Consider the following 15013-nt stretch of genomic DNA (forward strand, 5'->3'; position numbering starts at 1 on the left):
AATTTTTTTTTTTTCAACGTTTTTTATTTATTTTTGGGACAGAGAGAGACAGAGCATGAACGGGGGAGGGGCAGAGAGAGAGGGAGACACAGAATCGGAAACAGGCTCCAGGCTCCGAGCCATCAGCCCAGAGCCTGACGCGGGGCTCGAACTCACGGACCGCGAGATCGTGACCTGGCTGAAGTCGGACGCTTAACCGACTGCGCCACCCAGGCGCCCCACAAAAGATTTTTAAAATTTATAAGCTAATAGTATTGGACTTTCATGAAAAACACTACTGAAATTGTGAAATTCTTTTTAATGTGAATTACTTTAGAAGTGATTGCTGGGTGGCTCAGTCAGTTAAGCGTCCGACTCTTGATCTCGGCTCAAGTCATAGTCTCACAATTTGTGGGTTTGAGCCCTGTGTCAGGCTCAGCACTGACAGCATGGAGCCTGCTTGGAATTCTGTGTCTCCCTCTCTCTCTGCCCCTCCCCCACTGTTGCACATGCACACACCCTCTCTTTCTCAAAATAAGCATTAAAAAGTAAAATAAATTAAAAGTGATTTCAACAACTAAGTGGTTTAAAATGTGATTGTACAACTCTTGATAAACTGAAATGAAACATCTGCTTGCCTTATATAAGTCAATACGAAAATACACGTTTTTAATCTTTAATAAAAGACATATTAGTATCTTTGCGTGTATTTTATTATGTATATATATTGCACATAGTTTATGTATGTAAAATTAGCTGTGCTTGTGATCATACAAGAATATCATTTATATTCCTATTTATATATAAATATATAATTTATATATTTATATTTATATTCCTATTATTTATATTCCTTGGAGGTTTGCATGATAATCCTTACCCTCTAGTTCTGTTTTTTTTGCTTTAAAATTTCTTTATGGCAGAAGGTATGAGAATAAATATAGTCTAGGAGGGCTGATGATTTTGTGGAATACCTGTATTCCTTAGGAGAACTCACAGCTGGCATTTGGACCACCTGATTATTAAATATCGACCTAATTTATTTCTTTATTCATCTAGGTGTGTCTCTTTCTTCTGTGGCTTCTGAAAGTGACTATGCCATTCCCCCAGATGCTTACCCCACAGACACAGAATACTCACAGCCAGAGCAGAAGCTTCCTAAAACTTGCTCATCTTCCAGTGATAACGGGAAAAATGTAAACACTGATTCAGGTTTAAAAAAAAAAAAAAATCAATGAATGTTCTTAGTTTGAGCCTCTAAAATGAAATTTAAATTTTTAAAATTTCTTTTTAATTAGGAACCCCTGGAAAAATCTGGCTATTTATTAAAAATGAGTGGTAAAGTCAAGACTTGGAAGAGGAGGTGGTTTGTTCTCAAAGGTGGTGAATTACTTTACTATAAATCTCCGGTGAGTGGAAAGCACTTACCCTTTAGAACTGAATTCCTCAAACTGTAAATCAAGCTCCTGATATTCTTTCCTGTAATGCAATTAATTATACAAAGCATTTCTTACTATTACTATTACAGGCAGTCCCTTTACGTTTCGTTTTCTTCCTTTCCTACAGAGTGACGTAATTAGAAAACCCCAGGGCCATATTGAACTTAGCGCAACCTGCAGTATTTTAAGAGGAGGTAACAAACAAACAGTTCAGGTACTTTTTTTTTTTTTTTTTTGCTTTTTCTTTTTTGTATCATGTAAAATTCAATTCTTGGTTATCCAAGCTAATAGGAGATTGGATGATTCAATGTTTCTTTTCTTTTTTTTTTTTTTTTTTTTAGTGTTTATTTATTTTTGAGACAGAGAGAGACAGAGCATGAACGGGGGAGGGTCAGAGAGAGAGGGAGACACAGAATCCAAAGCAGGCTCCAGGCTCTGAGCTGTCAGCACAGAGCCCGACGCAGGGCTCGAACTCACGGACTGTGAGATCATGACCTGAGCCGAAGTCGGATGCTTAACCGACTGAGCCACCCAGGCGCCCCGATTCAATGTTTCTTTATTCACTTTGTGTTAAGTGTGATTCCTCAAAAATGTGTGAAACCCCAGGCCTTCTCAGTTCAAACTACATTATAAACTAGGTTTGTGTTAAGTAACTGTCCACTACCCTTCCTTTGCCCTTGTGCCTTACATTCTTCTTCCCCTATACTTCATCTTCCAGCTATTCTCAGCTCTTAACCTGTCCGGCTATTTTAGGGAAGGCTTATCTGAGAAATGAATTACCAATAAGATGTTATTAGTTTGATGTACTACTAAATTCAGGAGGGTTTACATTTTGATAAAGAACCGGAAAATGCCATTTCTTCTATGAACTCCAGCTGTTATAACACCTAAGTGGGAAAGATACTGGTGAGAAGAAGGCTGTCCTACCTCCTACCGAATCACACCCTAGACATAACTGCTGGCCATTCACCCACACATAAAACCAGTCTTGCTAGAAATCTGTTAAATTTAAAACACAGGCTGTTGAGATAGTTTGGCATATGTGATTTAAATTCAGACCCTTTAGGGTGCCTGAGTGGCTCAGTCCGTTAAGTGTCCAACTTCAGCTCAGGTCATGATCTCACAGTCTGTGAGTTTGAGCCCTGCATTGGGCTCCGTGCTGACAGCTCAGAGCCTGGAGCCTGCTTCGGATTCTGTGTCTCCCTCTCTGTCTGCCCCTCCCCTGCTTGTTCTCTCTCTCTCTCTCTCAAAAATGAATAAACATTAAAAGAAAATTAAATAAATAAATTCAGATACTTTATCTGAAATACCTTCAATAATTAATATTTTCTTGGGGCTCATGGGTGGTTCAGTCAGTTAAGCATCCACCCTCTGATTTCAGTTCAGGTCATGATCTCATGGTTCGTGGGTTCAGGCCCTGTGTTGGGCTCTGTGTCAACAGTGCAAAGCCTGCTTGGGATTCTTTCTCTCCCTCTCCCTTTCTGCCCCTTCCCAACTTTCTCTCTCTTAAAATAGATACATTTAAAAATATTTTTAAAATAATAATTATTATTATTTTCTTATCTTTCTCCTTCAGAGGGTATAATGAACATTTATCAGAAAGGCTCATTGTCTATGTTTTCAGGAGATAATTAATACCTGAGAACTGCCCAAAAAAGTAGAAGGGAAAAAAGTAGAAGGAAAGCTTTGTCTGGAAGCATGGCAGATAAGAATAATCTACAAAGTTCTGAAATATTTGGAAATTTCAAAATGTGGTTCATTTGAGACTGAAACATTGCTAATTCATAATATCTGATCACATGTTAGTTGTAAGAATTTCTCTTCTTTATAAGCAAGGACTTCTTATTTTATTTATAATTAATTTTCATTTCTATAACAAATAATTCCTCTTTATTTGCAAAAAATATATTATTTTATTACAGTCTCCAGTCATGCTACTGCTCACTTCAACAGCTAGGAGACTGTAGCACATTTAAAGGAGAAAAAGAAAATGTAACAAATAAGCAAGATAAAAAAATGATGACACAAAAGTTTAACACTCTGAAAAACTTTAAACTAAAGTGAAAACAATGATTTCAACACAAAGTTAATTATTGTAATTCTCACAATCTGGTTAAACTATTCTAAATTATCTGTGGAGTCATTTATTTAGCACCTAGGATTCAAGGTATGGCATGTTTGTTTCTATGTTAATTAATGTTGTTTTTAGGAGAGACAGGGAAATGCTAATAATCCTAAATCTTCAGAGTTTCCTTTCCTATCTCTTTCTCATCCCGTTCTAGCTGACCACTGAAAAACACACCTACTATCTGACTGCAGATTCTCCCAATATATTGGAAGAATGGATTAAAGTACTGCAGAATGTTCTCCGAGTACAAGCTGCCGACCCACATTTTCTGCAGCCTGAGGGCAAACCCACGGTGAAAGGATTGCTCACCAAGGTAGGAACTTTAGTACAGTGCAGTGTCCTGGGTAGCTGGGGAGTCAGCCCCACTGATCGTAAGTGGGTGTCAGAGAGTATGTGTACTGAATATTTATATTATCTTGGGGTGGGAAGTGTCTTTTGCTTATGATGCCAAGTGTTCTAACCATCAAAAATTCCCTAAGCAGAATTTTGAAAAGACAGTTGAAAAGCTTGGGAAAGCATTTAAAATGTGTAAAAACCAAGCTTTTCTAATCAATAAGTAAAGGATAAATACCAACGTGGGGGGAAAGGAACGAAGGACACAATGGGAAAGAAGTAGAGCTGGTAGACGGAAAAAATACAAATGATATTTTAAAAACTCTGGGAGCGCCAGGGTGGCTTAGTTGGTCAAGCGTCTGACTCTTGGTTTTGGCTCAGGTCATGATCTCACAGTCTGTGAGTTTTAACCCCATATTGGGCTCTGCGCTGACAGGGAGGAGCCTGCTCGGAATTCTCTCTCTCCCTCTTCCTCTTCCTGCTTGCGCACTCTCTCTCAAAATAAATAAATAAACTTAAAAAAAATCCGGTCAAAGGGTGGATATTTTTTAAAATTATGAAACATAGTATTGACACAAAATGAGTGAGCTTATTACTTTAGAAGGCAATTTGGAAAAAAAAAAAAGGAATTTGGCAGTGTCTTGATCCAAGTGTTAATTCAGTGAATGCTTTTGAATGAACAAATGAATGAATATTAAATGTTTAAAAACATTTATACAGACCTTTTCATTCAGCAATCTCAGTCCAAGAAATTTATACTTAGGAAATGGTTTTAATTTGCCAAATATTTAAGTATAAGAATGTCCATCACAGCATGGTTTGTTTTTTTCCTATTTTTAAAAAATGAGAGGGGCGCCTGGGTGGCTCAGCCGGTTGAGCGGCCGACTTCGGCTCAGGTCACGATCTCGAAGTCCGTGAGTTTGAGCCCCGCGTCGGGCTCTGTGCTGACCGCTCAGAGCCTGGAGCCTGTTTCAGATTCTGTGTCTCCCTCTCTCTCTGTCCCTCCCCTGTTCATGCTCTGTCTCTCTCTGTCTCAAAAATAAATAAACGTTGAAAAAAAAAATAAATAATAAATAAATAAATAAAAAATGAGATATAATTAGCATACACTAAAATGCAGATCTTAAATGTAGAGTTTGATGAGTTTTGACAAATATTTACAGTCACTCTGTCAAGATACAGAATGTTTCCATTGCCCCAGAAAGATTACATGCATGGCATGGTTTATAACAAAGACAAATTGGGATCAACTTAAATGTAGAGTAGGGGATAGTTTAAATAAGTACATATAATCAGATAATGCTTTACTAGGCAGCCATTTTATTTATTTTTTATTTTTTAAAGTTTATTTATTTTGAGAGAAAGAGAGCACACATGAGTGAGGGAGGGCAGAGAGAGAGAGAATCCCAAGCAGGCCTTGTGCTGTCAGCTCAGAGCCCACTGCAGGGCTCGAACTCATGAACCGTGAGATCATGACCTGAGCAGAAATCAATAGTCAGGCACTTAACCAACTGAGCCACCCAGGCACTCCTACTATGCAGCCATTTTAAATATTGTAAAAGAATATTTAGTGCTATAGGAATATGTTATGACACACTGTTAGGTGATAAAATAAATAGAATGCAGTATTATATTATTATCCCACTTTATTATATGCATCTATAGAAAAAGGTCTGAATATGAAATATACCAAGACATATTGGTTAGCGCTATGTGATTTTATTCTTGCTTAAATCTGTTTTCTAACTTTTTTTAGAAAGAGTAAGAATCCTAAGATAAATATTATTTTTAAACTTAAAAATTGATCACTCTTAGAAAAATATAATAAAATATTTACACATAAAGTATTACACACAAAAATAACCTCTGAGTAACCACTCATCCTTCATGTGCTTTGTTTACATAAGTTAAAATTTTAGATTTAGAAGAGCTATGTCACCATAGCTAGCATTAATGTGGGTGCTATTCAGTAATATTTACAAAGATTGACCAGCTATACCAAAAGTAGGAGAAAAAATTCACCGAGTTGTGCTCTGTTTTTTCCAAAATGTTACAGTACCATGAAAATATTTTTTCAGTTACTGATGACTTAGAAACTTCTTGGTATTATGCAAATATATACTTTCCAGTGAACACAGTGCTGCTTTAAATCATATTCTTACTATAATTCATAATAACTAGCTGTCTTCCTGTTTCAAGGACCATGTGTATCAAACCCTTAGACTTTAATATGATCCTGTGGCTAAGGGTTGGTTACTTGTTCCACTGTGTGTTTGTTTGATTGTTTTTACTTTATCCACATGGCATTGTCAGTTTCTGCATGTTACATTTCTGCTATTCCCTGCCTCCCATCTCATACTTGCGTTTTAAATGAGTATAAGTAGATGTGATTATCAGATGACTAAACCATTTGGGTTTATAGACAGGATGCTTATTAGGTTTCCTTCCTACCATTTTCATGTCCACCCCCATATTGTCGCCCTCAGAGCCTTATAAGAGAAACTCTTGCCTCAGTTATTCTGAGTGACTTGTTCTGAGCTCACACTCAGGCTACAATTTAAGCTACTGCAGAACAGCACTTGAATACTTTGCAGGGGAGGACGTTTTCTCAGGCTGTCACGTTGTTATTAAGTACAGAAATATGTAGGTAGATATTAAGAACTTGACTAATTTGATTCTGGATATTCACTCTTGCAACTTTTAATACTTAGGAAGAACATTTTCTCTATAAAAAGTCATTTATTTAAAAAAACAAAAATTATTGAGTAGTTACCACATGCCAGCCAATGGGCTGGAGGATATCAACATGAAGAGGCCATTGGCCCCTCCCCACCCCCCATTCCTCAAAGAGCCACATAATCTATTGGGAAAGAAAGGGACTTAGCATATTATAATATGTACCAAGTGCAATTATGAGAGGCATGGTAAGGTCACAGAGAAATCTAATTTAGGCTGTGGGATCAGGAACAACTTCTCAGAGAAGATTTATTTGTGTTGAGTCTTCAGGGAAGAGAAGGAATCGTTACACCAAATGGAAATGGGCAGGGAAGGTATCCCAGGCTAGGAGACAGTGGGAACAAAGACAGTATCTCAAAGCGGTGCCATATACGCTGAAAACATGTCCTTTGGAGAACAAGGTGGAGGGGCCTGGTCATGGAGGGACTTTTTGTCTTGTTAAAGACTTTATTCTTCACCCTGGATGTGATGTGGAACCCTTCAGGTTTGTAACAGAGGCAGGGGCATGTTCATGTTGCTAATAGATCACTCTGCTGAGAGGAAGGTGGATTTGCAGGGGGCAAGGTGGAAAGAAGTTCTAAAAACAGTTAGCAGAAGTTGTTCTTGTGAAGGGGATGAGATGCTGAGCTGGTCATAGGGAAAGAGGAGAAGGTGAATTTAAATAATGAGAGGAAGTAAAGTCTTCAGTTAGATTGGTTGAATTCAGGGTTAGGAAGTGCAAATGGTTGGCTGGGTGAAAGATGGTGCCACATAAGACAACTCAGGGAGGAGGAACAGTTTTAGGATAATTCAAAGGTTATTTTGGACCATGCCAATTTTTAGAGCTTTGAGGACACCTGAGTTAAGAATTAAGAAGTCTGGCAAGCAGTGCCAATGAGTCTACATCAGAGGAGGATGCTGGGTTGGAGAGAAGAATTTGGGGAATTCTCAGCATGAATGTAGTGGTTGAATTCATGACGATGACAGAAGTCTCCCAGGGACACGTCTGTGGTGGAAGAGTGGGGGCCTCCTGCTGGAACACTGGGTTTTACAAAAGCTGAGAGCATACAAAGGAGATATGTGAAGAGACCCTGGAAAGTAGGTAATGGGATCGTGGAAGTGGAGTGTGTGACCCGGTGGGAGGGGTCTGCAGGCAGTGGAGTGCTCGCAAGCAAGGCACATTGCAGTGTGTTGAAGGATAAAGGGTAGATGAGTAAGTGCAGTATTTGAGTTCAGAGTACTGTCCACCTGGTCCAGCACATTAGAGGGAATGAAGCTGAAGGGAACATGGTGTCAGGAGAGGCATTTTTAGGACAGGAAAGGCATACCTTGAGTTTGCAAACTGAGAGGAAGAAGCCAGGATGGGGAGAAGTGGGAAATGAAGCTCAAAAGAAGTAGGTGGGCGAGCATGGTTGGTAGGCATGGTAGGTGGGCATGGTGGGCGAGCACGGTGGAAGGACATGGTGGAAAGACATAGTGGGCAGTCATGGCAGGCGGGCATGGTAGGTGGGCATGGTGGAAGGACATGGTGGGCAAGCATTGTGGGTGATCATGGTGGGCATGCATGGTAGGTGGGCATGGTGGGCGGGCATGGTGGAAGGACATGGTAGGCAGGCATGGTGGGTGAGCATGGTGGGCAGGAATGGTGGAAGGGCATAGTGGGCAAGCATGTTGGGCGATCATGGCAGGCAGGCATGGTGGGTGGGCGTGGTAGATGGGCATGGTGGAAGGGCATAGTGGAAGGACATGGTGGGTGATCATGGTGGGTATGCATGGTAGGCGGGCATGGTGGAAGGACATGGTGGGCGGGCATGGTGGAAGGACATGGTAGAAGGACATGGTGGAAGGGCATGGCAGAAGGACATGGTGGAAGGCCATAGTGGGCAAGTGTGGTGGTAGGCAAAGTGGGGAGTCATGGTGAGTGGGCATGGTGGGTAGGGTGGAAGGGCTGGACTGGCAGAAAGGCGAGGAAGGATGAATATCTAAGTTTGTCGGGCATTGAATGAGATCACGCTTGATATCATCAATTTTCTTGATGAAGATTACTCCATAAGACAAAATTATGTAGTGAGAATGAGGGAAAGGATTGAGAATAATCAGGGACATAGGGATATACTCAAGGGCAAATAGAAAGATTGCTAAGTGTTACTCAGGACCCACCTGACTTTAGTGATTGGAATTTGTTATTTTTCTCTTACATCTTCAGATGCCCAGAAATAGGAGCAGAGAATTTACATTGTAGCAATGTGAGGATAGTCCTTTTTTTCTAAAATTTTATTATGTATATTTTCAATTATGCAGAAAAGTTGGAAGACTGTTTTACAGTGAACACCCATATTCCCACCACCTAGATTCTGTAATTAACTTTACTTGCTTTATACATGCCTATCAAGGTGATGATTTGAAATTAATGTTTCATTCTGGGCATTTTCAAATGTGTGGAAGTAGAAGGAATAATAACACGAACCTCATATATTTATTACCCAATTTTAAGTTGTTAACTATGGCTAATGTTATGGCAGAAAGCCCCCCATAACCTTCCCTCTCTCTTCCCACACTCTTCACTGGATTACCTAAAAGCAAATGGAGATGAAATTGTATTGAGTGTATATGTTCGAAGCAGAGAATGCGACACAATCCCAGCCCTTGGAGCAAGAGGTGTTTTGTGACCAAACCAGGACCCAAGATTGGGAGGAAGGGAAGAGAGGCCAGGAGAGAACTGATAAACTGGAATAACATGGAAGAATCAGGGGACTTACTGTTTGGAAAGAGGTCAAAGAACAGGAGTGGTGTGAATAAGGAGAGAAGGAAGGAGGGGAAGAAGGTTGAGATCAGAGAATAAAATGTCAGTTTCAAAAGTGGAGCAGTTTCCAGTGAAGAAAAAAAGTCGAGGGTGCGGTGGAGGGGATGGAGGGACACCAAAAGTTAGTGGAAATGAAGAGAGCACGAAACTCTGAGTTAAGGATGTAGAGAGGCAGTGAGGGAAAGAGGCTAGGGCAAGAGCATGGGCGCAAGTCCTGGCTTTGCCACTTGCCCTTGTGTGACCTTGAATAGGTTGCTTGCAGGCTCTTTGCCTTACTGTCTTCATCTGTAAAGCGGAAGGATAATCATAGTGACAACCTCACAGGGTGTTGGGAGGATTGAAATTTGTTTTTATTTTTTAATGTTTATTTTTAAGAGAGAGAGAGCGCGCGCATGTGTGTGTGTGTGTGTGTGTGTGTGTGTGTGTGCGTGTGTGTGCGTGCGCGCGCGTGTGCCTGCAGGGGAGGGGCAGAGAGAGGGAGACACAGAATCTGAAGCAGCTTCCAGGCTCTGAGCTGTCAGCACAGAGCCTGACGTGGGACTCGAACCCACGAGCTGCAAGATCATGACCTGAGCCGAAGTCGGATGCTTAACCAATTGAACCACCGAGGCACCCCGAGGATGAAATGAATTATTTAAGCTTATAAACTGCTTTAGAACAGTGTCTGGCACATCATAAACACTCCCAAAATGCGAGCCATTATTATCACAAGACTTTCACCTCGATTTGGAAGTCAGCAACACTGGTGACAGGATTTATGGTGGAGAATGCTAGAGGCATGAATGTTTAGGAGAGGAGAGACGACTGTGGCAGTTTATATTTTGTGTGATGACAGAGGCTAATCAGGGTATGATATACGGTGTCTTTAAAGTTTCAGACAGAACTGATAGGAAGGCCCTTTGTTATAGATTCAAGGTAAAAAAATGACTCTTTCAGTTACTTTGTTTGCCGAAGCCCTAGGGTTGGAGGTTGCCTTTAAATTTTTATGAGGATTCTTCTATCATAATTTGCTTTACTATGAGTTTTTCAGAATAAGTTAGAGTTTTAAGAAATTGTAATACAATCAGACGTACACATAAAGATAGACTGTGTTTTTAAAACACAGTTTTTACAGTGAATTGGCAATGGTCTTTGTTAACTTGTAGTTCTTCAAAGGTATACGTTGTGCTACTCGAAAGGTAAATCATTTCAAAAGTATGCTCTCTACAGCCAGATGTATTGTACTCCAGTTTTGAAGAGAGGCCCTTCTGGGTTTTGTTTAAAAGAAGAAGAAAAAAGAAAGAAAGAAAGAAAGAAAGAAAGAAAGAAAGAAAGAAAGGGAGAAAGAAAGAAACAACTGGGTGATACAAACTGTTTAAAACTTACAGGATATTTATCTGTAAATATCTGTTTCTAACTTTAATTAAACTGAAATATGTCTTGCCAAATGAAACCTTTTTTGTTTTTGCTCGAGCGAATTCTAAATCCATCAAACTGTTGGATGGTGGTGTTTGCTTAAGACCACAGCCCCAAGTCTGGCTATGTGTGTGGGTTTAAATAACATGTGGTTTTACTGCGCCTTATTCATAGTGAGGAAGGAAGCATTTATTGAGTAACTACTATTATCCTTTATTTACTTTTCTCCCTTGGTCATCACATCAGCCCAATAAGGTATACAATAATCCCACATTATGGACCAGAAGGCTGGAAGGTTAAGTCAGTTGCCTGAGGACATGCATCTGCATGACGCAGAACTGCAGTTGAAGCTTTGGTCCATTTGACCTCAAAAAACAGGCCTTTTCTACTCGGGTGACTTGCCTCCTGTAAACTCTATTATGGAAGTTATTTCTTTTCTTCTCAGTGTATTCCTGTCAGAACAGTCCATTTCAGTGTAAGTCATTACAAGGGCCCTGTAAGACATGCATGCCTCCCCCCCCCCCCCCTCCTGTCCCTTCCACGGCGACCTCTCGCCTCACTTGCTCAGTCTCAGACACACCATCTCCCGGCCATACCATATCCCTTTGTCCAGTGTTCTTCCCTCAGATGACTGCATGGCTCATCCACCTCCTTCAGAGCCTTGACTCAATGTCAGCAAGGCCTTCCTGAGTCCCTTCGCTTAAATCATAAAATGCACAGACCCTAGAGCAATCTCTAACTATTCAAAGTCAAGAGGTAGAATCAAATTCTGTCCCACTCACTTGACATATTTCCTGACACATAGGCAGTACTCAGTATACAATTATAGATTTTAATATTTTGCATGAATCCTTCTGGAGAAGGCATCAGATGTTTTGAAGAGTGAATCTTTAATATTTGGGAAAGCACTGGAATTTTTTTAGGTTTTAATCTTCTCATTTCTAACATTATTAGGGGGTTAACCCAGAGAGCCACAAGATTACTGAAAATCTGTGAAACACAGAAATTACGACATAAACTTACTTGTGAGATGGGCATCTTGTTTTGTTCGTCTTTGACTTCTTAGCCCTAGAGGCATCGCACTTGACATACAGCAAAAATTTGTTAAGTGTTGAATGGTGAGCACTAAAGCCAAACAGGTAAATCTTAAACTGCATTTGGAAAATCTAGTTGGAATATCACTTATACCTTGAGCAAACTGGATATGAGTACAGTTTCAGGTGGAGTGTATATGCTACACTTCACGGTGTCAGAGTTCTGAGCTACATTTGTAATTCTTTGAAATATGATTTCAGGTAAAGCATGGCTACTCCAAGAGAGTCTGGTGTACACTTATAGGAAAAACATTGTATTATTTTCGTAGTCAAGAAGATAAGGTATGTATGTCTTTTTAATAAGCTGATTAGAGGCATTTCTTTGTTGTGGCTTAAATTTTCTCTTTCACTCTTCCGTTGCTAACAAAAACTTCAGAGTGTTTGATAAGGTTGAAATCTTGCAAAAATTTATTACTGGGGTAACCACACACCCACAAGGGTCTTGACTCTTAATTATAACCCTTGGCAACTTTTAATTAATGTATCTTTGTCTTAGAAGAGAAAGATCTTCCCCATTCTAAGCTGTCAATTTCTTATATTTGCCCAGGTTCTGAATGAAGGGAACAGCAAGATAGGAAAGAAAATCTGGGGAGGGAAAAGATTCCAGTCCTGTCCCAGGCTCTCAAATCCCTAGATACCACTTATCTGTCCATCCTCTACCTGTTTATATCCTTGTATTCATTTTTAAACTCATCTCATCCCCAAAAGAACTTGAGTTATCTCCAGTCATGAGTACACTTTCAGAGTACAAAGATGGGAGGGGTGCCTGGGTGGCTCAGTTGGTTAAGCATCCAACTCTTGGTTTCAGTTCAGGTCATGATCTCATGGTTCGTGGGATCAAGGCCCACATCAGACTCTTTGCTCACAGCGTGGAGCCTGCTTGGGATTCTCTTCTCTCTCTCTCTCTCTCTCTCTCTCTCTCTCTCTCTCTCTCTCTCTTTCCCCCTGTCCCTCCCTTGCTCTCTCTCTCTCTCTCTCAAAAATACATAAATAAAAAAAAGAAAAAGATGGGATAGCTTTCACAGGTGAAGTGTATGCCTGGCTATCATTGTGGGTACTCCTCATCACCTTTGGATTACTGAAACTAAAAATTGGATCAACATGTGCCGAAAGTACTTGCATAAAATACTGATGCGAGCCCCACAGAATGGCAGCCTGTGACTAATTTCTGCATCAATGAGACCAGGCTTCTTGATCCAGTGACCACGTCACGTAGGTCAGTTAGTTACTTCTCTGCTGCATTTTCAGACTGCACTCTCAGTTCCAACCAGCTATATTTAAAACGCATGCCTTTATTCTCGGTGTTGCTCATGGGATGGGAATTAACAGAGCTATTAAAAATTATACCTCCGAAGTAATGTAGGAAATGCTTACATAAGAATATAAAATAAGCACAATATAAAATTCTACATTCAGTGTAATCCTGACCCAAAGCACAGAGGCAGTTCGTCCTCAACAGCTTAGGAGAAAGCTCTGTGACTCTCACATCAGCCCACACATCTGACTGCAAGTGTCTCAAGAGAGTAACAACTTCTCCTTCCCCTTACGCTCCACACCTTGTGTAGATTATCTCAGAGGCAGGCTCTAGCTGAGAACCCTGGAGGGAAGGGGATTCTGACAGATGTAGTTCCCAACTTCTCTTCTGCAGTTACAGGGAGATTTTAGGAGTGGATGGTTGGGATGCTGAGTTTATAATTCTCAGGCCGGCACATCTATGTAAAAATATGCATAGCAGAAGATGGGAAAGAACTGTACCAAAATATTGAGTAATTATCTGTGATGGTAGAATTTATGGATGATTTTTTACATTCTCTTTTCCTATATCTTTCTATACTTCCTATAATAAGCATTTGTTTTAAACATAGAAATTTATTTAAATTTTGCTAAAAGAGAACTTATTCTCACTAATAATTAGTAATAATGTAATAAAAGTGGATAAGGTTGGTCACAGAAGAAACGAGTCAGAAGAAGTAGATGGATGAGTAGAAATCCATTGTAATCACTAGAAAAGTATTGAGAATGCATGTGAATCCATATAGACCTACTTCTTTTTGTGCGAGAGATGTTTCAGAAACAATGTATTTTTAATCTGGATTAATGTCTTCTTTTATTCAGTCAAAATAGTTAAAAGCACTAGGTCTGTTTACTGTTTATGGAGGCTTGGTGAATCCTTTGGTTAAAATGAATAATGGTCTTTAAATATTCGGATGGATGAAACCTCGATTTTCATAGGGTGGGATATATCTAAAGCACACAATTAGGATAGGATTGTCATATATTATCACAGTAGAATTAGTTTTCTTTTTCCCATTTTTAAAAGCTTGCTACTTATTATTATAAATCTTCTGCTATAAATGTATAATAAATATATTTAATAAATAAAATTGTACTTATTCAGTAAATTAAAAATAGTATTTATTATTTATTTATTTATTTATTTGGCTTTTCTTTTACTGCTTGTCTTTTTCTGAAAGTGTAGGTAAGTTAATTTTGCGTTTTTCCTTCAAAAGCAAATTTTCTTCGTTCAGTGCCCAGAGTGCTTTGCACAGAGTGACTACTGAGAAAATACTTACTAATTTAACGAGAAGTCATGGCTTTCATGAAAGAGAACAAGTTTAATTAAATGAATTAAATCATTTTTTACTATTAATCAGCTATTAGGCAGATAATATTTCAGTTAAGATAAGATATACAGGTAAGACCTCACTGAGAAGCTAATGTTTTAATTAGGCTCTGAAGGAAGTAAAAGAGTAGCCATGTGGATATTTCAGGCAATAATATGCTAGGCAGAGGGAATAGCAAGTGTAAAGGCCCTGAGGCGGGAGCATGCCTCATGTATTTGAGGAGTAGTGAGACGGTCAGTGTTGATGTCAAGGTTTGGGACCTAAATAGCTGGAAAGATAATGTTGCCAACAACTTAGAGGAGACTGAGCAGAGTAGGTTGTTTGAGATGCTGTTAGACAGCTAAGTAGAGATAGTGAGTCTGTAGTTATAAGCATGAGGACAGCTAATTATGCTGCCACAAAAACCATGAGCTTGGATGAGATCACCTGGAAAGTGAGTGCAGGTGGGAAGAGAGCCCCACACTGAGCCCTGGGCCTGAGCATGAAAATGGATATTGGTAAAT

General features: G+C 39.6%; 1 protein-coding gene across 1 annotated transcript in view; it reads left to right on the top strand.

The window, feature by feature from the left end:
- PLEKHH2 (pleckstrin homology, MyTH4 and FERM domain containing H2) overlaps positions 1–15013 on the top strand; it is a 114478-nt gene that overhangs the window by 57731 nt on the left and 41734 nt on the right. The window contains exons 12-16 of the mRNA XM_049650217.1: positions 1039–1175; positions 1278–1388; positions 1546–1632; positions 3701–3859; positions 12088–12168. Coding sequence (XP_049506174.1) covers positions 1039–1175; positions 1278–1388; positions 1546–1632; positions 3701–3859; positions 12088–12168 — 575 coding nt within the window. The remainder of the gene's footprint in view (positions 1–1038; positions 1176–1277; positions 1389–1545; positions 1633–3700; positions 3860–12087; positions 12169–15013) is intronic.

Source organism: Panthera uncia (assembly GCF_023721935.1).
Source record: "Panthera uncia isolate 11264 chromosome A3 unlocalized genomic scaffold, Puncia_PCG_1.0 HiC_scaffold_11, whole genome shotgun sequence".
Lineage (NCBI taxonomy): Eukaryota > Metazoa > Chordata > Mammalia > Carnivora > Felidae > Panthera > Panthera uncia.